At 44.7% G+C, this 24810-nt stretch overlaps 1 protein-coding gene and 1 pseudogene across 1 annotated transcript; one reads left to right on the top strand and one right to left on the bottom strand.

Moving 5' to 3' along the window:
* The first annotated feature begins 244 nt into the window (after positions 1 to 244).
* LOC144274066 (olfactory receptor 14A16-like) lies at positions 245 to 2187 on the top strand. Its single transcript, XM_077832755.1, has 2 exons — positions 245 to 280; positions 1201 to 2187. Exons 1-2 carry the CDS (start codon positions 245 to 247, stop codon positions 2185 to 2187), a joined length of 1023 nt encoding a protein of 340 aa, XP_077688881.1.
* A 4315-nt stretch (positions 2188 to 6502) lies between these two features.
* Positions 6503 to 7447, bottom strand: LOC144274065 (olfactory receptor 6F1-like; annotated as a pseudogene).
* Positions 7448 to 24810: the final 17363 nt, after the last annotated feature.

Raw genomic sequence — 24810 nt, 5'->3', positions numbered from 1 at the left:
ACTCCAACTCCTTATTTCCCATCTACCAGACCAGGCTACAGCTGAGATTTCAAAAGCTGCCTAAGGGATTATGGGGCAAATTCTTAAAGGCTTTTAGGTGTGTAGTGGGATTTTTCAAAGCAGCTAGGTGTCTAATACCCATTGCAATCAAGGATTTTTAGATGCCGAGATACTTCTAAAAATCTCATTAGGTGCCTAAAAACCTTTAAAAATCTGGTTCTTAAACAAACAAATGCCCGTGAAAATGAATGAGGAGTGGGTGTCCATGTGGCATTTGTGGGTATGAAAACCTAAGTCTACCTCTTAGAGAACTATCCAATCCATTTTTACATTCTTATCTATGCGACTCAATAAATTACAGCAGCAGCGAGTTCCACAGATCTATCATATAGTTATTTTCTCTTCTGCATTCAAGAGTTGAAAAAGATGAGTGAAATTTAGAAAGTGAGAAAGTAAGTGAGAGAGAAGGAAGTATGTTACAGATGAACCAATTACTCACTGGGAAACCTATTCCTTCCAACCAGATATGGCCCAGTAGGTCACATTACCAAGTATACAAAAAATAGGTCTTAATACAAGTGGTTTAAAGTATATTTCTGGGATCCTCTCTCTCTCTCTCTAGTGGACCTAACTTATTAGCTTTTGCTGACAGAACTAGCCAGAACAGACCTCCTTCACACATTATATTCTCTCCTTAGACTGAGGCGTTCTTGGATTCTGAGGAAAAAAATGCATTGCGAGCCATATTTTTTCCTCCAGCTATAAATCAAACATTTAAAGGTTTCATACACAAAATCTTCCTACTATTGCATAAATTTCTATATTGATTAGAATCTCATTGCATTACCATTTTGTCATCACCCTGCTGTCTTTTTCCCTTACCTGCTTCGTTTATGTATGGCAACTCAACAGGTCCAAGAAAGAAGACGAATTTATGTTCCTCAGAAGTGCTCTTGGGATTTGGTCTCAACAGAATTTCACTGTCTTCTCAAGAATGTGCCAAACCCCTGGCTTAGTGAGGACGGTGTTCTTGTTTAAAGAAGAGCACTGGAAGTTAGGAGACCTTGGTTCTGTGTCTCCATTGACTTGCTGATGGACCACTGTGAAATTGTTTAAGTTCTTTGTTCCTCAGTTTCTCCATTTGTAAAAGACAAAAGGCCAGATTTCTCAAGGTATTTAGATGCCTATTGAAATTTCCAGAAGCACCTCGGAACCTACAACTCATTGATTTCTGTGTCCAACCAAACCACTGTGACCGAGTTCCTTCTCCTGGGATTCTCTGATGTTCGAGAGCTGCAGATTTTGCACTTCATGGTGTTTCTAGTGCTTTACCTGGCAGCCCTGGCAGGGAATCTTCTCATCGTCACAGCCATAGCTCTTGACCACCACCTTCACACCCCCATGTACTTCTTCCTGATGAGTTTGTCCATCCTAGACCTCGGCACCATCTCTGTCACCATCCCCAAATCTATGGCCAATTCCCTTATGAACACTAAGTCCATTTCCTATTCTGGATGTGTCGCCCAAGTCTTTTTCCTCATCTTCTTTGTTGTAGCCGACTTCGCCTTACTCACCATCATGGCGTACGATCGATATGTCGCCATCTGCAAACCACTGCACTATGAGACTATAATGAACAGGAGAGCTTGTGTCCAAATGGCAGCCAGTGCCTGGATCAGTGTAGTTCTCTATTCTTCATTGCAGACGGGGAACACGTTTTCGATAACCTTCTGTGGAGGCAACATGGTGGATCAGTTCTTCTGTGAAATCCCCCAGCTATTCAAGCTCGCCTGCTCTAACTCGTACTTCAGTGAAGTTGGGGTTATTGCATTTGGTGTGTGTTTAACCGTAAGTTGCTTTGTTTTTATAATTGTGACATATGTTCAGATCTTGACCACGGTATTGAGAATCCCCTCTGAGCAGGGCCGACATAAAACCTTCTCCACATGCCTTCCGCACCTCATTGTAATTTCCATGTTTCTTTCCACTGGTCTCTTTGCCTACATGAAACCCGTCTCCAGCTCTCCGTCAACTCTGGATCTCGTGATGGCTGTTCTCTATTCCGTGCTGCCGCCAGTGATGAATCCGATCATCTACAGCATAAGGAACAAGGAAATCAAAGCTTCCCTGAGGAAACTGACTGGGTGGAGGTTATTCAACAAGAATAAAATGTCTGCGTTTCTCTGATGAACATGGTTTTATCTGTTTTTTTTACAAATACAATCAACTGATGACATTATTGTCCCCATAAGAATATGGTGTGTGATTTTTTTTTAATGCAAAATGCTGTCTGTATAGTGGTAAATCCACACTAACTCCACTCAGTCAGTGGAGTTCTTCCAGGTTTATAGCAGTATAAGTAAGATGAAAATCTATCGATCGCCTGCTTCTATACTGCCACCCCTCACCATGTTATCTGAGTTCCTTCCACGTAAAATCAGTAGCCATTAGAAAGTACCCAGTGGACTTCATGGAGTCTCTGGTTCTTCTCCTTTTTTGGGGTCAAAACTTTGCTTGGGGTATGATGGCTTTTGGGTTTCGGTTTGCTGGTGTGACAGCGCGGGATATGACAGCATCAGATCATGAACTCTGTGTTTTGATATCTGGGTAAATATTGACATGGTGACTTCAGAAGCCTGGGCTTGTTCAATAGCCGTCTATCGCTCTTTGTTCATGGTAGCTCTCCTACCTGAGAAAGGTGCATGTTACTTTGCTGAAGAAAGAAGAGAAATCACTCAGAGAAATCAAGACTGAAGTCTGGGGCCTTTGATTTTTGTTGCCTTTCACCTACGGGCCCTGCTGCATGTAACAAGTCTTTTGCTGTATAGGGAGTCTGGAAGTGAGGGGTGGGGGGAGGGCGGGGGCATGGCTGGTGGGTCTGGAAGTCTTAATTTTAGCACATGACAAAGAGACAGGGGACCTATTTAAGTGCAGAGTCCTACCCTGTGTCAGGTGCCAACCATAATCCCATGTAAGAAGGATTTGCAGGAGTTCGTTCTATCTAATCTATCTGTCTATCGTAGGATTCCACACTGTCACCCATCACCATGCTATCTGAGCACCTTCCACATAAAATCAGGAGCCACAGCAAAGCCCCTAGTAGACCCTAAGGAGCCAGAGACTCCATTCCTTTTTTTGTTCTTCCCCTCAGGGTAAATGATATGATTGTGGTATCAGTGCAGTTGTTTGGTTCTTGCTTCTTTCTCAGATTTTTTTAATTTTATTTTAGGGGGTTTTTTGGGTTTTTTTTACTGGTGGATTGATTTGTTTCTTTATGAGGTGGGAGTGCCTGGGGACAGGAGCGCTGGAAGCTCCCTAGAAGTGGGGGGGCCACCGACACCTGAACCAAGGCCCCACCCCCACACGGCCTCTTCCCCCGAGGCCCCACCCTCATGCCGCCTCTTCCCCCCCAAAGCCCTTCCCCATGCTTGCTCCTCTCTGCCCCCTCCCCACCATCGCTCACCCTTAAGGCCAGTAAAAAGTGGGAGAACATAGCCCTCCCACTTTTAAAAGTGGTCGAGCCATGGCCCCCTGCCCTCCCACCCCCATCTCCAGTCTGGTTCCTCTGCCTGGGGAGATGCTGAGTGTTTGGATAGACAGTGTTGTCAGTGTTTTCTCCTTTATTGGGCGTGCCCGTATGTCATCTCCTTGATGGGGTTTTCCGAGCAATGGGTGAAGTAACATCCTGTATTGGCCCAATTTCTGTTGTTGGGAGAGACAAATTTCCAAGCTTACACAGAGCTCTTCTTCGGGTCTGGGACAGGTGTCACAGCTAACTACAAGTTTCAGAGCGGTAGCCGTATTAGTCTGTATCAGCACGTTTTAAATTTTCATCCAGATTTGGGATAAAAACCAATTTCAAACTATTGGAATTTCCTCTACAATGAAAATTCCAACCAGCTCTAATTAGGGCTGGGACTTCCAAAGATGCCAAAGGGACATAGGTGCAAAAATTCTATTGAAACTCTCTCAGGTTCCTTTGGTAAACCCAGCCTACGTCTTTACACTCCTTTGAAATCCCCAGCCTTAATAAGTAAAACACTTTCCAAAAGGTAGGGGGATACAAAGGTAAAAGTTAAAGCTTATTTACACTTTGATGATAAGACTGGTCTAGATACAAATATACAAAAATACAAATAAGTCCGGCATCAAGGGCAAGATATGTAAAGGTATTTAGGAACCTAGTGGGATTCTCAAAAGCATCTAGGTGTCTATCACCCATTAAAATCAATAGTTCCCATCAACAGATGATGACACTAAACTGGGAGGAGTGGTAGATACGCTGGAGGGTAGGGATAGGATACAGAGGGACCTAGAAAAATTGGAGGGTTGGGCCAAAAGAAATCTGATGAGGTTCAACAAGGACAAGTGCAGAGTCCTGCACTTAGGACAGAAGAATCCAATGCACCGCTACAGACTAGGGACCGAATGTCTCGGCAGCACTTCTGCAGAGAAGGACCTAGGGGTGACAGTGGACGAGAAGCTGGATATGAGTCAACAGTGTGCCCTTGTTGCCAAGAAGGCTAATGGCATTTTGGGGTGTATAAGGAGGGGCATGGCCAGCAGATCGAGGGACGTGATCGTTCCCCTCTATTCAACATTGGTGACATCTGGAGTACTGTGTCCAGTTTTGGGCCCCACACTACAAGACGGATTTTTAAAAACTGGAGAGAGTCCAGCGAAGGGCAACAAAAATGATTAGGGGTCTGGAACACATGACTTATGAGGAGAGGCTGAGGGAACTGGGATTGTTTAATCTACGGAAGAGAAGAATGAGGGGGCATTTGATAGCTGCTTTTAACTACCTGAAAGGTGGATCCAAAGAGGATGGATCTAGACTATTCTCAGTGATAGCAGATGACAGGACAAGGAGTAATGGTCTCAAGTTGCAGTGGGGGAGATTTAGTTTGGATATTAGGAAAAACTTTTTCACTAGGAGGGTGGTGAAACACTGGAATGCGTTACCTAGGGAGGTGGTGGAATCCCCTTCCTTAGAAGTTTTTAAGGTCAGGCTTGACAAAGCCCTGGCTGGGATGATTTAATTAGGGATTGGTCCTGCTCTGGGCAGGGGGTTGGACTAGATGACCTCCAGAGGTCCCTTCCAACTCTGATATTCTATGATTCTATGAACAGTTATGTTTTGAGAACTATCAGTTAGCCAGTTTTTAATCAATTTACTGTTGTTTTTGTGTAGTGTTATTTTTTTTAAATAGTGTGATGTTACCCTGAATCAAACCTTTAGAAAAATGCAAGTCTATTACATAAACACCATTGCCTTTATCAATCAGAAATGTCACAGTTAAATCAACTTCATTTGATAAAAAACATTCTGTGAAAACATATTGATCACCATTAATTGAAATTCTTTCTCCCTTGTAATTCCTTTTTGTTGAAATATGACCATTTTCAAAATTGAAATTTTTGTAAAGAACTGTTGATTTAGTGAATTTTTGTTTTCTTTTTTTAATTAAATTTTTCATTTCAATTTTTGACAACATTTAAATGGAAAACTTTGTAAAAACGTTATTGAATTGTTTCCATTTACCAACATGTAGGACCCCCAAACTTAGAACCCTTAAAAAGGGAAATAAGTTTGATTTTTTGAAATTCTTCACTAATTAAAAAAAAAATCCACCATCGTTGTTCATCATTCTGTATTTCCTGCATGTTGTTCTTTAGTCTGCTGCATAATAATATTTCAGCTATTGAACCAGGAAACAGACACAATGTCGTGTGAGTTGGCCAACCAGTCATACATCACAGATAATGAAAACTCTGGAGTTGCTACAAATTTAAACTTAGAACAAACTTCTGAGTGCAGATTCAGTGTCACTAAGGTCTTGATCCTGCACAAGCTTTGTGCCCAAGCTTTCTTTCCTAGTGTGAGTAGTCCCGTTAGAGTCAACTGGACGTCTCAAAATAATATAATTTAGCACTTGAGTAAGGATCTCAGGATGGGGGCCTAAATGTGAATTGCTAAAAGTAATGTCCACATAGGGCCTGATCTAAAGGCCATTTAATTCAGTTGAAAGATCTTCATTGATGCCAATGGGTTGTTGATGAGACCTCTTGAGAGATTTTAAGGGACAGATTTTCAAAAGTATTTGTAGCTACCACTGAAATCAATGGGATTTTGGTGCCTCATCTGCTGAAGTGCTTTGGAAAAGCCCACTAAACAACTATCTGCATCTTTAGACACCTAAATATCTTTGAAAATATGCCCCTTAGGAGCTCACGTCCAGTAGATTTTCAATAAAAATTAGGCTCCTAGAAGTTAGATCTTTAATGGTATTTAGGGGCCTATCTGAATCTTTAGGTGCCTAATTCCTTTGCAAATCTGGCCCTTAGGCACTTCTGAACATTTTACCCAAATACCAAAGTTGTAAATGTAAAATTGGAACCAGGATTAAAAGAACAACAACAAGGACAGTTACTACCAAAGGGAACATGAGCACAGGCTGAGAATCAGACCCAGTAACATCTAAGCCATTCAAAAACAACTTCATGGCCCACTGAATACCTTCCATAAAGCCTCCTTCACCTCTTTGTTTCTCAGACTGTCAATGAAGAGGTTGAACAGTGGAGTTACAATGGTGTTCAAAGTGTTGACAGTCTTGTTCATGTCCAAGGCATTCTGTCTGGAAGGCCTGACATACAGGAAGATGGTGGAGCTGTACCATATAATCACAAGAGTGAGATGGGCAGAGCAAGTGGAAAAGGCCTTTTGCTGGCCTTGGGCTGACAGGATTCTCAGTATGGTGGAGAGGGTGTAAATGTAGGAGACCAGAGTTATTGAACATAATCCCAGGATGACGATGATCGAGATGATAAAAGCTGCCATCTCAATCACATAGGTGTCTGTGCAGGAGAGAACGATGAAGGAATCTATGCTGCAGAAGAAACGAGTAATGACATTAGTGCCACAGAAGGACAATCTAACTCTCAGAGATTCTGGGATAGAAATAGCCAGGAAACTACACACCCAGGAGCCAAGGGCCAGCTGAGCAGACAAGATGCTGTTCATGATGGTGCTATAGTGCAATGGGTAGCAAATAGCCAGATAGCAGTCATAGGCCATGGCAGAGAAGAGGAAATATTCTGTGCCCCGCAAAGAGAAAATGAAGTATATCTACAGGATGCAGCTACTAAAGGGGATGGTTCTGCTTTTCCACAGGAAAATCTCAATGGTCTTGGGAACACAAGCTGTGGTGTATCATATCCCCAGCAAGGAGAGGTTGCAAAGGAAGAAGTACATGGGGGTGCGGAGTTGATGGCTGGCGCTCACTAGGACTAGGATGGCAACATTTCCTGCAACTGTCAGGACATACATCATGGTAAACACCACAAAAAGAGAGATCTGCAAATATTGACTACCGGGGAAGCCCAGAAGGATAAATTCCTGTATCCTGGACTGGTTTTCCTTCTCTATTCCAGTCACAGGCTCCATCTGTCAAGACACAAGAGACCATAATTCAGGAGAAGCTTTGTTACATGGATTATTAGACATCACAGGTACAGTTTTCAAGGGTGCCTGTCAAGGTTCCTTCCCCACTCTGAACTCTAAGGTACTGATGTGGGGACCTGCATGAAAGACCCTCTAAGCTTATTCTTACCAGCTTAGGTTAAAAAAATTCCCCAAGGTACAAACTTTGCCTTGTCCTTGAACCCTATGCTGCCACCACCAAGCGTGTTACACAAAGAACAGAGAAAGAGCGCACTTGGAGAAGTCTTCCCCCAAAATATCCCCCAAGCCCTACACCCCCTTTCCCGGGGAAGGCTTGATAAAAATCCTCATCAATTTGTACAGGTGAATACAGACCCAAACGCTTGGAACTTAAGAACAATGAAAAAGCTATCAGGTTCTTAAAAGAAGAATTTTAACGAAAGAAAAGGTAAAAGAATCACCTCTGTAAAATCAGGATGGTAAATACCTTACAGGGTAATCAGATTCAAAACATAAAGCATCCCTCTAGGCAAATCCTTAAGTTACAAAAGACACAAAAACAGGAATATACATTCCATCCAGCACAGCCTATTTTACCAGCCATTAAACAAAAGGAAATCTAATGCATTTCTAGCTAGATTAATTACTAACTTTTTACAGGAGTTCTGAGTTGCATTCCTGATCTGTTCCCAGCAAAAGCATCACACAGACAGATAGACCCTTTGTTCCTCCCCCTCCAGCTTTGAAAGTATCTTGTCTCCTCATTGGTCATTTTGGTCAGGTGCCAGCAAGGTTATCTTAACTTCTTAACCCTTTACAGGTGAAAGGGTTTTGCCTCTGTCCAAGAGGGATTTTATAGCACTGTATACAGAAAGGTGGTTACCCTTCCCTTTATATTTATGACAGTGCCTAAATGATATAGAAGCCTAAATCCCATTACAAAATCATGCAAGTTGCTTAGGAGCCTAAGAGCTAGAGTTTCAAAAGTGTTTAGATGTCAATGGTGCTGAGTGACAAAAATGCTTAAGCAGGTTAGACACCTAATCTGGTGAGGGGTTTCTGAAAATCCCACTCACCATCTATCTGAAGCTTTAGACATCTTCATACTTTTGAAAATCTAACTCTGAAAGATTAAAGCTCTTTTGAAAATTGGATGTAGGCTCTCAAGTCACCCAGGGCCAGATTTTAAATGGCATTTAGGCATGTAGTGGGATTTTCAAAAACACCAAGGCACCTAAACTGATTGATTTCATTGATTCATAGATTGCAAAGCTAGAAGGGACCATTGTGATCATCTAGTCTGACCTTCTGTATAACACAGGACATAGATCTTCTCCAAAATAATTTGTAGAGCAGATCTTTTAGAAAAACATCCAATCTTAATTAAAAAATTCTCAGTGATGGAGAATCCACCATGACTGTTAGTAAATTGCTCCAAAAGTTAATTACTCTCACTGTACGCCTTATTTCCAGTCTTATTTTGCCTAGCTTAAACTTCCAGCCATTGTATGGTGTTATCCCTTTCTATGTTAGACTGAAGAGACCATGAAGGAATTTATAGACTGTGGTTAATTCACCCATTAACCTTCTTTTTGTTAAGCTAAATAGATTGAGCTCCTTGGGTCTGTCACTATAAGGCATGCTTCCTAAACTTTTAATCATTCTCATGGCTCTTCTCTGAACCCTCTCCAATTGATCAACATCCTTTTTGAATTGTTCACACGAGAACTGGACATAGTCTTTTTCCTGTTTATGCATCCAAGAATTGCATTAGTCCTTTTGGCACAGCATCACACTGGGAGCTCATGTTCAAGTGATTATCCACCATGACCATCAAATCTTTTTCAGAATCACTATTTCCCACAATAGAGTTCCCCATCCGACAAGTATGTCCAACATCTTTGTTCCTAGATGTAGACATTCACATTTAGCCATAGTAAAATTATATTGTTTGCTTGCGCCCAGCTTACCAAGCGATCCAGATCGCTCTGTAACCCTGTCCTCTTCATTATCAACTACTTCCTCATTTTTGTGTCATTTGCAAACTTTATCAGTGATGAGTTTATGTCATCTTCCATATCATTAAAAAATGTTAAATAGAGTTAGGATATGAACAGAACCCTCTTGGACCCCACTGGAAACATACCTGTTCCAAAACAATTCCCTTTAACAATTGCATTTTGAGACCTAATTGTGAGCCAGCTTTTAGTCCATGTATTCTGTGCCATGTTATTTTTGTATCCTTCTAGTTGTTTAGTCAAAATGTCATGCAGCACCAAGTCAAATGCCATAGAGAAGTCTATTATATCAACACTATTGCCTTTATCAATCACAACTGTAATGTCATCAAAAATGATACCAAGTTAGTTTGACAGGATCTATTTACCATAAACCCATGTTAAATGACATTAATTATATTACTTTATTTCTTTATTAATTGAGTCCCTTATCAGTGTAACGATGCTGGTTCTGGTGGGACCCAACGGAGAGTGCCCATTCAGAACAAATTGCTTCAAGCAGGGCAGTTACAGCCCAAGGCTGGGGTTTCTGTGCACACCAAGGCAAAGCAAACCAGCCAGACAGAGAAGACTTTGCTTTTGCCCCACTGGCTAACCACAAGTCACACAAGCAATTCCCTTAGACACCCCAGTTTCCCAGTATCACCACCAGTGCCACTCGTTATGGGGACAAATGGTGATGAAAACAAATAGCCCAGTAAAAGAAAAAAGGTTCTCTCCATCCCAAAGGACCAAGCCCCAGACCCAGGTCAATATACAAATCAGATCTGACCCACAAATCACGCAGTTGCCAATCCTTTAGAATCTAAAATCGAAAGGTTTATTCATAAAAAGAAAAGATATAGACGAGAGCTAGAATTGGTTCAATGGAATCAATGACATACAGTGATGGCAAAGCTCTTGGTTCAGGTTTGCAGCAGTGAGAGAATAAACTGCAGGTTCAAATCAAGTCTCTGGAGAACATCCACAGCTGGGATGGATCTTTCAGTCCTTGGTTCAAAGCTTCAGTGTAGCAAAGTCCCTCCAGAGGGATGAAGCAGGATTGAATACAAGATGGAGGAGCTGCAGTAGCTTTTTATAGTCTCTTGCCATGTGGTCTTTCTTTCTTTGTGCCAAAGAAAAGCTGTCCATCACATGGCCTGGAATCAGAGTTCTGTCCATAGGAAGGTCCCTGCATACCTTGCTGAGTCCCAAGGTGTGTCTGCCTTCTCTCAGTGGGTCAATTGTATATCTGGTGGTCCTTAATGGGCCATCAAGCAGGCTAGGCAGAACTGACATCAACTTGCCTGGGGTGTCACGGAGAAGCGTAGCATAAGTTTGCAATACAGACGGTATAGAGCCAATATTCATAACTTTAACTACAAAAATAATACACACAAATAGACAGCATAATCAGCACCAGCAAACCATAACCTTGTCTTTGACACCTTATTTGACTCCCTTTATACAAGATTTGGTGCCACTACAGGACTTTGGTTGCAACAATGATTTATACAGTCCCAGCTTATGTCAATAACCTCACAATCAGCCACTCCGTTATCTTGCCTGACAGGCCTATAATTACCTTGGTCCTCCCATTTACCCTTTTTCAATATTGGCACAACATTAGCTTTCTTCCAGAGTTTCAACAGTAAAGGCCCAGTGAGCTCCTCAACCAGCATTTTTAAAACTCCTGGATGCGGGTTATCTGGATCTGCTGATTTAAAAATGTCTAACTTTAGTAGGTTCTGTTTAACATCCTCCTGAGGTACTAGTGGATTTGAGTGGGTTTTAGCCACCTCGATGCTATTGAAAATCCCACTGGGTGCCTAAATACCTATAAAAATCTGGCCCTTAGCTGCTGTTGAAAATTTTACCCCACCCCACACAGTGACCAAATTCATTTGGTCCACAGATTTTCTAACATTTGGAGAAACAAAGGATACTTTGTATTGAATTCTGTTTTTCTAAGTCCTCCTGATGAGAAACAATCTCATCATCCATGGGAGTGGACGCTTCCCTCTGTATGTAAATAGCAGCAATAGGGAAATCCAGGACTCTGAGGGTGAAAACCAACACACCAAATCAGTTTTCCATCTCTACCCCAATCTTGAATTCTGTAGGTCACAAGAGATGCTCATGGAGTTAAACAGTTAAAATGCATTATTGGATGTTCCTTGAATGTTGAAGTCAGAATCCTAGTGCCTGAATAATTATTACCACCTCCCCTATCTCCCGAAGCCTTGATCAGCTGCAACTTACATCTAGAGTTTGTCAAGAAACAGGGCAAGGGAAGGGAAGGGGATCCTGATCATTTCATCATTTTTCCCATTGACATTTGAAAAGTTGATGGCACTTTTGATCTACTAATTGTTCATTCAATCTTCAGCCAGTGCTATTCCTTGTCAAAAGTCCCTCCATGCTCTTAGCTGGGATTTTCAAAGGGGTTTAAGAGAGTTTGGTACTCAATACCCATTGAACTCCATTAGGTTATGGACACAAGGCATGTAGAATTTCCCTTGATTCTGGATGTCCATATTTAAGGGATGATCTTGATTTGCACTCTGGAGAATCACTGATATGCAAATCCCATTTTAACAGATCTATGGAATTTAGCATGAAGAAGAATAGGAAGAAAAATATCCCAGTTTCCCTGAAAATTTCCTTTCTTCTAATATTAAGGTAAATGGGTCAGTCTTGTCCTCTGCTATTTTCTCCTTCATGAATCTCTGCTGTGCTCTGCGGCAGGCAGGACTTGTCTTTGTTCCTCAAAGGCTCTACGATGAACATTTTACATTGCTATATTCCAAGGCAGAGAATCCTAATCTCTAGTTCCAGCACAATATTGCCAAACTTGAACTCCTAATCTTTTCTCCTAGATCCTCCCTCATTTTCCATTCTCCAGCTCATTTCAGTACTCAGCTACCCTTCCCAATACACACCTTTGGAACGCTGGGGTTATTTATGTATCTTCTTCTGAGTCCAGGACCATGATTTTTGTCTTTGATGAAGATTTTCAGAGGCAAAGAGGGCAATTCTGTGGCCCAACTCCCATTGAAAATCCTTTGACAATCTCCCCCTTTGTATCGAACATGAAAACTGATTTTACAGTTTGCCCAGGATCAAATTCTAACAACCAAGGAACAGACGTCATGACTAGGCTTGGAAGGATTAGATTTGTATTGGTGAATGTTGGTAAATGTCGATTTCACCACACACACACACACATACAAAATGATGAAAATGTATTTCCATCGATAATGCTCAAAATTTACAGATAGGAAAAGTAAGAAAAATACTGCAGGAGAACTTATTAGATTCAAAATCCAGTGATTTAGACTTTTGAATTAAGCTTACAAATGGATTAGTGAATGAACAGTAAAAACAGGTATGATCTGTTGAATTAAGGATATTTACTTTCTATAGTTTAACACGTGATGCTGACAATTTGTACAATTTAGTAAGTAATCTGGCTAGGTATGTGTTAGATTATGATTTCTTTAAATGGCTGAGAAAATAGCTGTGCTGAATAGAATGGGTATTCCTGTCTGTGTGCCTTTTTGTAACTTAAGGTTTTGCCTAGAGGGATTCTCTGTGTTTTGAATCTAAGTACCCTGTAAGGTATTCACTGTGGCAGTTCAATGATGAGACAGAACACAGCTTTATGCAAGCAAGCAGGCTGGTCAGCTGAGATGGGCTGTTCTGCCCCCCGCCTTCCACCTTCTCCTTTTATTATATTTCTCCCCCCTAAACATTACACACTGCTACCGCAAAAAGATACACAAAGGAATGTATGACGTTGATTAATATACTTATTTACCATCTTTTATCCACTACAATCCTGGTTCTCAGGCCTTGAGCCCAGGCTAAGAAAGCTTCCCACAGTCACTGTGCCAATAATCAAGTTCTCATGGTTCATATCTAGCCCTTGTCCTTGGATAGAGCAATGTGTGCATTGCTTCTACAAAACAGTCAGGGTGTGCCCTGCCTGCTTCCAGGTGGAATAACTAAACATGAACCCTTCATCCCCCCGTTTTTTATTTAATGATATTCGGCCATCTCATGGTAGCCGTCAATTTGTTTTGTCATGCTATTTAACTCCCAGACAGACAAGGACATAACTTGGGGAGCTTTCCAGGGCGAAATTTCACAAAGTCTTAACAAGGAAGGAATACATTGTACACAGCAGCAGCAAAAAATAAACCCAATGATTACAAACACAGTATAACCGAAAAGCTGTCGCAGCCATTCTAGAGAGGGCAGCCAACCTGTAAGCCAATTCCAAAAACCCTCAAACCGCAGATCTTGGCGTATGTGTGTTGTAAGATTGGCCAATTCAGCCAGTCTAGTTTCTATGGAGCGACTATTATCAATTAAATTAAAGCAACACATGTGCTGAAACGTGGAGCAGCCTAGATGGTGTTTCAGGAGCAGAAAATCAATGGCTGCTCTGTTATCCAAGATTGCATCCCTTAATTCGTGTTGTTCTGTGTTAAGTAAGGCAATAGCCTGGGATGTTGTATTAATTGCCTTTGCTGCAAAGCATGCCAGTTTATTTAAAGTTCTGGCTGAATACATGGCAAGCGCGGGGACCCCAACAATAGAGGCCGCTAAGGCAGTATACTCAGCAAGACTAAAAAGCTCAACATCTGCAATACAATCATCTGAAAGGGGTACACTTCTTCTACTATGTTTTTGACCGGCAAAAGGCAATATAAGTGTCCTTCTACTAAGACAGCAAAGGGTGCCATCACTTAAGTTTGCAGGAATATAATGAAAGGTGCGTGAACCGCAAATAAAAAACCATCCTGATGGTAGGATGATATGGCCATAATTGTATGAAACATTAACAGCATGGGAACAATTTTAAAGGGGTTGAGAAATTTTTCGACAGCCCAAGGGCACCTTTGTACTAGTGCAGTTAACTACACGCGCACAGGTGACATTGTCAGCCCCGGCCGGGTACGGTGTGTGGAGGGATATAGCCGTGCGAGGCAGAGTATAGTTGGCCGGGCCCCAATTAGCCATGCTAGAGTACTGGGAAGAAAGATTCGCATAAGCAGAAAACAGTGTCTTATTTTCCATCTCCTCAGGGTGATGACATACTGGAATAAGGCATGTACCTAACAAATCTCCGGCAGCTACAGAATTAGATAGACAAAAGTGGGTAACATTTGCTATGGAAGCCAATCTTTCCCATATGTTATATGTCATTCGGGCTCGTAACGGGGGAAGCGCTTCCGAGCCAACCCCTACAGGAAATAGCAGGCACAAAAGGCACACAATCATCACAGAATTAGCAGTAATTTGGGCGAGAATCATCACAAACAAAGTCTCAGGAGTCTCTGGCTGTTGATCTGCTGCCAGTTTTCGTTGGGCCGCAGCGACCGACGCTTTTACTGCTCCCCATGTCACGGGCCGGTTTGGGACACTACGCCTCCTCCGTTTCCGTCCCGTCGTTGTCGCCTCGGGGGCAACGCGGTCTCCTCCAAAGTCAGCTGAAACTCTGGTATGGGATTCGACAGCCCCTGGTGCCATGCCATGTTGTTTAAGTGCCGGTCGCACACACCGAGCTGAAACCCACAACGGTCCTGCAGGGAGAGACACAGCAGCATATCCCCGACCCCAAGTGATTAGAGGTACTGGGCCCAGCCACTGTGGATCGGGCAGCTGATGGTAAAAGACACGCGGTCTTTCCAGTACCTCAGATTTGTGAAAATGCCGATCCGCAGGGGTCTGCTGATCTGCATTCAGCGTTAAATTATTTAAAGTAAACAAGAGAATATGCATTTGTTGTTGAATGTCTCCTAAGGGTCGGAGACGCAGCTCCCCTTGTTTTAATTGTTTATCAAGCAAGGTTTTGAGTGTGCGATTGGCACGTTCAACAATGGCTTGGCCCATGGAATTATAAGGGATTCTGTGTTTAAGATGGACGTCCCAGCGAGTACAAAAGGTGGAGAGGGCTGCAGAGCAGTAGGCTGGGGCATTATCTGTTTTAATTTGGCAGGGGCAACCCATAACGGTAAAGCAGGCCAGCAAATGGTAAATAACTTTGTTAGTGGCTTCCCCACGTTGTGGGGTTGCCCAAAGGAAGCCCAAATAAGTATCAACGGAAACATGTAAAAACGAATAGGGGCGGAATTGTGGCACATGAGTAACATCCATTTGCCACAGCTGATTTGCTTCGGTACCTCTGGGGTTAACGGCATAAGAAAAGGTAGGAGCAGCAGCAGCACAGTGGGGGCAGGAACGAACAATGGAACGTGCATGATCAGCAGGAATGTGAAACTGCCGGGCCAAAACAGAGGCAGACTGATGAAAAAAGACATGGCTTTCAATGGGGTCAGAAAAAAGGGAATTTACCTGACCACGCAACGCGTGATCGGCGCGTGCATTGCCCTCAGTGAGTGGCCCAGGCAGAGGGGTATGACTGCGAATATGGGCAACAAAGTAAGGGAAATGATGAGTGGCAATAAGATGCTGCAAAGACAAAAACAGGAGAAGGAGGTCCGCATCAACCTGAGGGGTAATGAGGGCAAGGGGTAAATGATCAATTACCTGATAAACATAATGGGTATCCACAATTAAATTAAAGGGACAATCAGCAAAAAGTTGAAAGGCCAAAATAACAGCAGCCAATTCTGAAGGCTGTGCAGAACGCTGAGGCAGTGTAAAACGAGAATGCCAACGAGGGGGGTCACCCAACTGATAAGTGACTACACCTCGGTGGGGAGAGCCATCAGTAAAAAGAGTGACAGCGGAAACAATGGGTTGAGAGCGGCTAAGACGATGAACAATTAGGGGCACCTTTTGGGTAATGACCAACCGAGGATCTTTTGGAGGATTGTAAGAAATCTCTCCCACATAATCACAAAGAGCAACCTGCCAGGCCAAGGAGGTGTGGCACAAGGAGTCAAATTCAGTACGGGACAAGGGGAGCACAATGGCAACTAAATCAGTGCCAGTGAGTTGCACTGCACGGTGGCGGGCTTTACGAACAAGATCAGATAGGGCATCTAAATATGGATAAATATTTTGAGGAGGGGTGGATGAAAGGTATAGTCACTCTATAATAGAAACGGCTGTGTCTGTACGGGGTGCAAACAGAGTCGCAGTTGGCGTATGAGGGGTGGCAAGAAGAACCAACCGTAAGGGACGGACCTCTGGGAGTCTGTTCACAAACTGCTGACTCAATGCTGCATTGATCTGTCGAATGCAGGCAATATGCTCCTCAGTGATGGCAATAACCGCACCCGGTGCCCGGGCTCCATGCAGGAGCTCGAACAACGGCTGCAGCATTGAAGTGGGGAGACGAAAGTAGGGCCGAATCCAATTTAAATGACCCAAAATCTGTTGTAATTTAACAAGGGTTAGGGGTTGAGGTAGAATTAATTCCAGACGAACCGGAGCAGCATAGGTTTGTAAAACCTTATGTCCGAGGTAGTGGTAGGGATAAGAGCGTTGGATTTTTTCTGGTGCCACTAATAGGCCATTTTGGCCGAGAATCTGAGACAAAGATTCAAGTTGTTCTGCCGTGACCCGGGGACCACTTAGCAAAATGTCATCCATGTAATGGTAGACCTTTAGCGTAGGGTACCGGGCACGGAAAGGGGCAAGGGCCCGATCCACAAAAAGCTGACATAAGGTTGGACTATTTTGCATTCCCTGGGGCAAGACCTTCCACTGATACCTTTGAGAGGGTTGCTGATTATTATATTGTGGCACCGTAAATGCAAATTTTTCACGATCTTGTGGGCAAAGGGGGATGGTGAAAAAACAATCTTTTAAATCTAACACACAAAGTTGATCGGTTTGAGGAATTAAATTTGGATTTGGTAAGCCAAACTGCAAGGGGCCCATAGGTTGGATGCGTTTATTTATTTCCCTTAAATCATGTAACAGCCGCCAAGCACCCGATTTTTTCTTAATAATGAACACCGGGGTGTTCCAGGGACTAGTGGAGCTCTCCAATCGCTGTGCTTGCAAATGCTGCTGCATAAGCGAATGAAGCGCTTTTAGCTTTTCTAGAGGGAGGGGCCACTGGTCAATCCATACGGGCTCTAAGGATTGCCATACCAAGGGTAATGCGGAGGGCACGGTGGGTGAGGGAGGTTTTTGGGCCATCAGATGTTAATATCGTGGGTGGTGTCTAACTTTGTAAGTAAATCATGGCCCCAAATATTGAGGTGGACAGGGAGTACAAAAGGGCGGATAGTAGCAAGGGTACGGCCTCCCGGTTTAGAGACTGTGACCCAAGACAAACTTTGGCGCCCAGGTTTACTACCCCCGATCCCCCACAATTCTTTAGAAGGAACCGTAGGCCAACTAACCGGCCACTCCAGATCACGAATCACCGTAATGTCAGCTCCAGTGTCCACCAGCCCTGTAAAAGGAACATCATTTAAGAGAAGTGTTAACTGAGGTTTCGAGGGGCAGACTGACATTGTCAGAGCAACAAGTGGAGAAGACGCGCTGTGAGACGGCGAGTGAGACAACGTCGATCCAAAGCCGCCTCCGCCCCGAGTTCGATCCTCGGCAGCTGGCACCTGGTAGGGGACTAAAATCAATTGTGCAATTGACCATCCACGCGGGAGCGACTGTGGAAGATGAGTCCACACCTGAACCTTAATAATGCCAGTGTAGTCAGCATCAATGACCCCTGGAATGACAAAAAAGCCCTGTTTCCCAGCATGTGAGTGAGGGAGAACAAGACCGACAAAGCCGGCAGGGAGAGGTCCCGTCACCTGTGTACGTTTGGCACAGACCTCCCCTGGCAGCCGAAAGTCAGTGTCCTCCTGCATGATCAAATCAAGCCCCGCACTTCCAGCAGTCGCCGCTCTCATAGAGTCTATGGATTTTAAGACAGAGGAGCGGTTGTCTGAGTGGGAAACGCCCCCGTTTGGCCCTGGGTTCGGGGGGGACCCATCATGCGCTTTCCCGACCCGCTATGACACTGATTAGCCCAGTGATAACCTTTCCCACACTTGGGGCACTTCTTGGAGGGTCGGGCTGGTGCCTTAGATGAGCAGCACTCCCGCTGAAAATGACCCTCCTTACCACAGCGGTAACAACGCTTCCCCTCCTTCCCGGTTTTTCTCAGGGCGGCAGCCAGAACTCCAGCCTTGTGGGCTTGTGTGCCGATGTTCTGGCACGCCCGCAGCATGTCTGAGAGCTCTAAAATACCAGAGGCTTGCGCTGCCTGGAGAGCACGGCGGCAATCCTCGTTTGCATTTTCAACTGCCAATTTTAACAGGAGCTCGTGAGCTGCCTCAGTGTTATCCACCTGTCGGAGGATAGCCTCATGCAATCTGTTGGTAAAATCCAAAAAGGACTCTGAGGCACCCTGACGGATACTGACAAAGCTTTTGGTAGGCTTGCCTGAATCCGGGACCTTCTTGAAAGCATGCTGGGCACAGGTGGAAATAATGGGGAAGACGGCCTGAGGGAGTTGAGACTGCATCTCAATAGTAGCAAACGGGCCCTCCCCTGCCAAATGCTCATAAATGATACCGTGCACTCTATGTACCTGAGCTTGGCATTCTGCCATCTGCCGATACTCACTAATCCAAATAACATACTGACTGGGTGATAACATCATGCGCAGCAGCGTTTTCCAATCCTCAGGGATTAGGGAGTACCCAGTACCTATCCCTTCAATGAGACCACGCAGAAAGGTGCTAGTCAGGCCAAACTCACGAATTGCTTTCTTTACCTCTCTTACCACCGAGTATGGCAAAGTGGTCCGGGTGCCCACGGGGTTGCCCTGGTCATCATTCTGCCAGGTCACCGGGCAAACTGAGACCAGATCAGCCAGCTCCTCCGCTGTAAGATCTGATCGAGCTTTCGCTGTGTGAACCATTTGTTGCACCAGCGAAAGCTTCTGAGCAGATGCAGATGACCCTCCGGGGGGCTCCGGAGCATGGGGCCCCACGGATGGAGGGTGATCACACACCGGCTCCGGTGGGGAAGGCAAGGGAGGCGGTGGTAATGAAGACACTGGGGGCAAAGCAGGGAGAGGGGGGGCTGTGGGTACGGGAGAGGGTCTTTCCGAAGCGACACGCTGGGTTGCATCGGTAGAAGGGGGGAGAGCTGCAACGGGGATGGCTACAGGAGCCGACGGGCGTGGCGAGATCACCAGCCTCGTGAGAGAGGACCTATCCGAGGTGACACGCAGTATCGCGTCGAGACAGAGGTGCCAGGCATGTAAAGCCTGCACGGGCGCCCGAGGCTACTCGTGCAATGTCTGGCCCAGTCGCTCCCAGTCCACTAGCTTAAGGCTTCCGGCTTCAGGGTACCACGGGCACTGGGCACGCACCTCCTGTAGCAGGAGAGTAAGTGCTCGAGCCGGGCAGTCATACTGAGCCTTACGCAGCAAATACTGCAGCTCATTGCGGTGTTGCACTTGCAAAGCAGAGAGGGAGCTTCCCATACTTACCACAATGAAAAATACTCACCGGGATCCACGAAGCGGATGAGTGACGCGTCTGAAACCCTTGCCGGGCGAGGTGAGTGCTGAGGGCCCCACGTTGGGCGCCAGTTGTGGCAGTTCAATGATGAGACAGAACACAGCTTTATGCAAGCAAGCAGGCTGGTCAGCTGAGATGGGCTGTTCTGCCCCCCGCCTTCCACCTTCTCCTTTTATTATATTTCTCCCCCCTAAGCATTACACACTGCTACCGCAAAAAGATACACAAAGAAATGTATGACGTTGATTAATATACTTATTTACCATCTTTTATCTACTACAATCCTGGTTCTCAGGCCTTGAGCCCAGGCTAAGAAAGCTTCCCACAGTCGCTGTCCCAACAATCAAGTTCTCATGGTTCATATCTAGCCCTTGTCCTTGGATAGAGCAATGTGTGCATTCCTTCTACAAAACAATCAGGGTGTGCCCTGCCTGCTTCCAGGTGGAATAACTAAACATGAACCCTTCAATTCACCATCCTGATTTTACAGAGGTGATTCTTTTTATTGTTATTTCTATTAAAATTCTTCTTTTCAAGAACTGAATGCTTTTTTTCCATTGTTCTAAGATCAAGGGTTTGGGTCTGTGGTCACCTATTCAAATTGGTGAGGATTTTTAGCAAACCTTCCCCAGGAAGTGGGGTGCAAAGGTTGGGAGGATCTGGGGGGAGAAAGATGTTTCCAAACAATCCTTTCCTAGTAAAATAAACCCAGATAAATGTTTGGTGGTGGCAGTGAAAGTCCAAGGGCAAAGGGTAAAATAGTTTGTACCTTGGGGAAGTTTTAACCTAAGCTGGTAAAAGTAAGCTTAGGAGGTTTTCATGCAGGTCCCCACATCTGTACCCTAGAGTTCAGAGTGGGGGAGGAACCTTGACAGAAAGTTACCAAGTAACAAAAAGAAAAAGGAATAAAAGATGGAAAAGAGCAAGGGGAAGTGACACTATTTATTTTCTAGCACACCACAGTTTAAAAACAAAATCACCAAAAGTTTAAAAAAAATGCTAACTTCTTTCTGATTAATGGAAGTAACTTTCAAATGTCAACATTTTTAATGAAACTGGTTTTCCATTGTCCAATCATTTCTAGTGATCATTTAGCAGAGAGAGAGAGAGCAACCTGATTGCTTAGGTAGCTTCTTGCCAATGTGTTGCTGAAGCAAAGGGGACTCCTCTCAGCAGTCCTTCAGTCTCTCTAGCAACTAACTTACCTAGTGGCTGAGCAGCCCTTTTATCTCTGCAGCTGTTGGGAGGCCACTGATCAGTCCCAGTTAAGCAGGCAGGCAGTATCCCTATTAACCCTTTAGTGGTATCCCCTGACAGACAGGTTCAGTCTTGGTGCCTGGCAGCAGCAGCAGGATGAGGGATACTGCTCACCTGAGACCACAGGATATTCAGCCTCCAGTAGATGAGCTTGGATCGCTCAGTGTTGATGACCAGGAGTCAGGTTCTTCTCTCTCACTTCTCTCCAGAAATTGGGTTCTCTCAGTAAAGAGACTCACGTGGCCCTGAAGAGACAAGCAGTTGCTGAGATCTCCCTTGGAGAATGTTCTCCTCTCTCTATTGACAGAGCGCGCTCACCTCCTCAGATTTGAACCCTCTGAGGGAGAAGGTTGTGTCTCCCCTGATGCTACTTTTGAGCGGCATTTCCCGCCACCGAGTGCGGGGAGCTGCAGCTGGGTTTACGACACAGACGGCACAAACACCAGGGCTGGTGAAATCAGCCTGCTTGGCCCAAAGTTCTCTCCTCTCGGGGAGAGTCTTCTAGCCCAAACGGTAATCGCAGCCTGGGCCTCCCGGTGCATTCACTCCCAGGGCAGCCCAGTCATCTAGTCCACCAGCAATTTACTGGGAGGAGACCAGGTGCACGGAGCAAGGATCTTCCACCATAAGCCAGCTTCAGCTGGGGACCCTAGAAGCTCATCTACACGGGGGATAATGCCGGTACAAATACACCACTGTCGCGATACTGGCAAAACTCCCCATGTGGAAACCCTTATTCTGGACTCAGCGCCATTTTCTGCTTCAGCTTATTTTGCTTTGAAAGTGACGCCAGCTCCACTGGGGAAAAGCCAGCTTCATCCAGAATAAGGGTGTCCCGATGGGGCGTTACACTGGTGTAACTGTCCCTGTATAAGTTTGCTGGTCACACTCCCCATATAGACAAGCCCGACAGCATCAACTTAAGTCGCAAAAGATCTGCGTTTGGTCAGGCTCAGCTAAATCTGATCACTTTCCCCTCCTCCGCCATCAATGCTGAGTGAGACCTGAGCAGGCAGGGTCCGGCTCTCCTTAGTCCTTGCGAGACGGCCCCTCCCTGAGTGTCTCTCTTCATCTCCATCACTGCGGCATTCCATCCCTCTCCTTTCTGCTCCACTTCCACCTAGTGGTCAGTTCAGTAATAGCCTATTTAGAGGCATGAGTCCAGTATCAGACACTAGCTGTGTGGGTGAGTAATCTCAGCTCCTCTGGGTGTGTTCAGGATCCTGTTCATGAGACAGCCCTGCCTCTCCCAAAGGTACTTATCTGACCCCTTTTGCCATAGTATCTGGGTGACCCACCGTCTATAATGTATAGATCCTCACAACACGCCTGTGAGGTACGGAATGCCTGTTTTCTCCATTGTACAGCTGGGGAACTGAAGCACAGAAATGTCCATGGTCAAACAGGGGATCTCTGGTGGAGCCGGGACTGGAACACAGGTACCACAAGTAGAATTGAACAAACAGCTGATTTTTGGATTCAGTGGCAGTTCCAAAAAATCAGAAAAGACAATTGGTGCAGGTTGAACCAAATCTGGAATTTTCAACAAACCAAAATGCAACAGAAAATCCACTTTGGGTTAAAAATACCACATCACTCAACTGGAAACAGTTGACTTCCAGGTATTTTTAAAAGGGTCATTTCACAAGGATCTTAGGTTCCATTCAGAAAATGGGCAGTGGAGAATGGGGCCCAGCTTGCCTTTATGACCTTTAGCCCAGTGGTTTGAGTTCTAGCCTGTGATGTGCGAGACCCAGATATTAATCCCAGTCCTGGTGAGTGCCCTAACCCTAGCGACAGGCTGCTCGGGGGAGCGGGGGGGTCTCTCAGACTCTTCTGTTGAAGCTGTCCCACTTTGTAACAATAATGACATGTTCATTGTTGCAGGGACTTGAGTCAAGGTCTTCTATCTCCCAGCTGCATGCTCCGACCACTGGGCTGTACAGTCATTCTCATGCTTACTTCCTGAATTAATGACAATTGAGGTATTTTATGCAAAGTGGAACAGCTTCAACAGCAAGGCTGAAAGAGATCCACCACTGAACACTCTATGGCCCGGGGTTTAGGGCACTCCCCTCAGAGGCGGGAGGCTTGCGTTTAAATTCCTGCTCCAGCACAGGAACTTGAAGCTGGGTCTCCAGCATTGCAGGTGAGTGTTGCAACCATTGTCTAAAACACAGACCTCTGCTGCTTTCTTCTCCTCCAGCCATTTTGTGAACAAGCCCTAAGTCTCTTTGTCAATCCAGCCCCCTCACTCCCGAAAGTATTGGGCAAATTCATGTCAGATAGTTTCAGTCAACAAAAACTGTATTTTTTTAGGTGAATAAACTGTTAAAATGAAACATTTTTATCCAGTTTTAATCCCAAATGCTAGACTGATGCCCTAACCAGTAGAACATCCTTCATATCTTCCTTCTTCACAGCTTCCACCTCTTTCCCTTCTCTGTGCCCCCAATCCTCTCTCCTCAGCATATCTGCCCTCACTTCTTTTCATTTAGCCAAATCCTTCCTAACTAAACCCTGTCCCAAAGCAGTAATCAGAATTAAAAAGGCCTGGCTCTTCTGTGCCATTGTGAGGCTTTGACTCTCTTTCTTCTGTTTGTGTGTTGTCTCTAGGCTTGGTAGAACTGGATAATATTGATGTTTATTTTTAAACATTTTTTATTATTTGTATTGATTTAAATTTTCACAGTTGTGGGAAATTATGACGAGGGTCAGACAGTTTTCAATGACAGTAACTGCTGAGATTGAAACTGTTAAAGCTTTGTAACCACGAAAACTCAAAGTCAGCATCACATCACAATGTACAGAGTAAATAGCCCTAAATCAAACGCTAATTAGTTCTCAAACAGCGTTTTTCTTACTTAGCCCAACTGTAAATTTTTCACACCCCTGACTGACAAAAGTTTTACCGACAAAAAGCTAGAGTAGACAAAGCCTGAGACTCTCTGACTCTGCGTCTGTACATTGCACAGCACAATGGGGCCACGGCCAGGCTTCTGGATGGTCCTGTTACAGCCTGGCCATAATACAAAGGAATTATGACAATAATATTGCTTTGTCAAAAGTCATAAAAGCTGCAATTTTAGAGAATTACTGCTGCCCCATGGTGCCCATAGGACAGGATACCTGCCCCTTTCCCATCCCTCACCCTCTACGGGGGTAGCCATTAAACAGTACAGCATCCCCTTTGTCAGCAATTGCCTTGTTTGCCATCCAATGGTTCTTACAGTGAATAAATGCCTGTTTCTCAATCCTCACCCTCTGCGTGTGAGGTCAGTAGTTCATGGCCTGTAGAAAGCACAGGAGGTTAACTAATGAGAACGGGGAGGCGTTACCCTCTCAGGTGCCGAAGGATGGTGTAGTGATAGGACCTGGAGCATGAAGCGGGACATCTGCATTCAATTCCCTGCTCAACCACAGAGTTTCTGTGTGGATTTGGACATGTCCCGTAATCTACCCTGTGCCTCTGTAATATGGGGATGTAAATTCCCTACCTTCCGGCAGTGATTGTGAGGGGTCCTGTCATTTTATTTTTGTGATTCATTCTTTTAAAATTTTCATGAAGAAACAAACAAGAACAATTGTTGCAGCTCGTACATGTCGCCCGACACTGCACATTTCACAGGCTAGCTAAAAAAAATAT

This window comes from Eretmochelys imbricata, chromosome 14 (genome assembly GCF_965152235.1).
Source record: "Eretmochelys imbricata isolate rEreImb1 chromosome 14, rEreImb1.hap1, whole genome shotgun sequence".
NCBI lineage: Eukaryota > Metazoa > Chordata > Testudines > Cheloniidae > Eretmochelys > Eretmochelys imbricata.
This window is presented reverse-complemented; position numbering and strand designations above follow the sequence as displayed.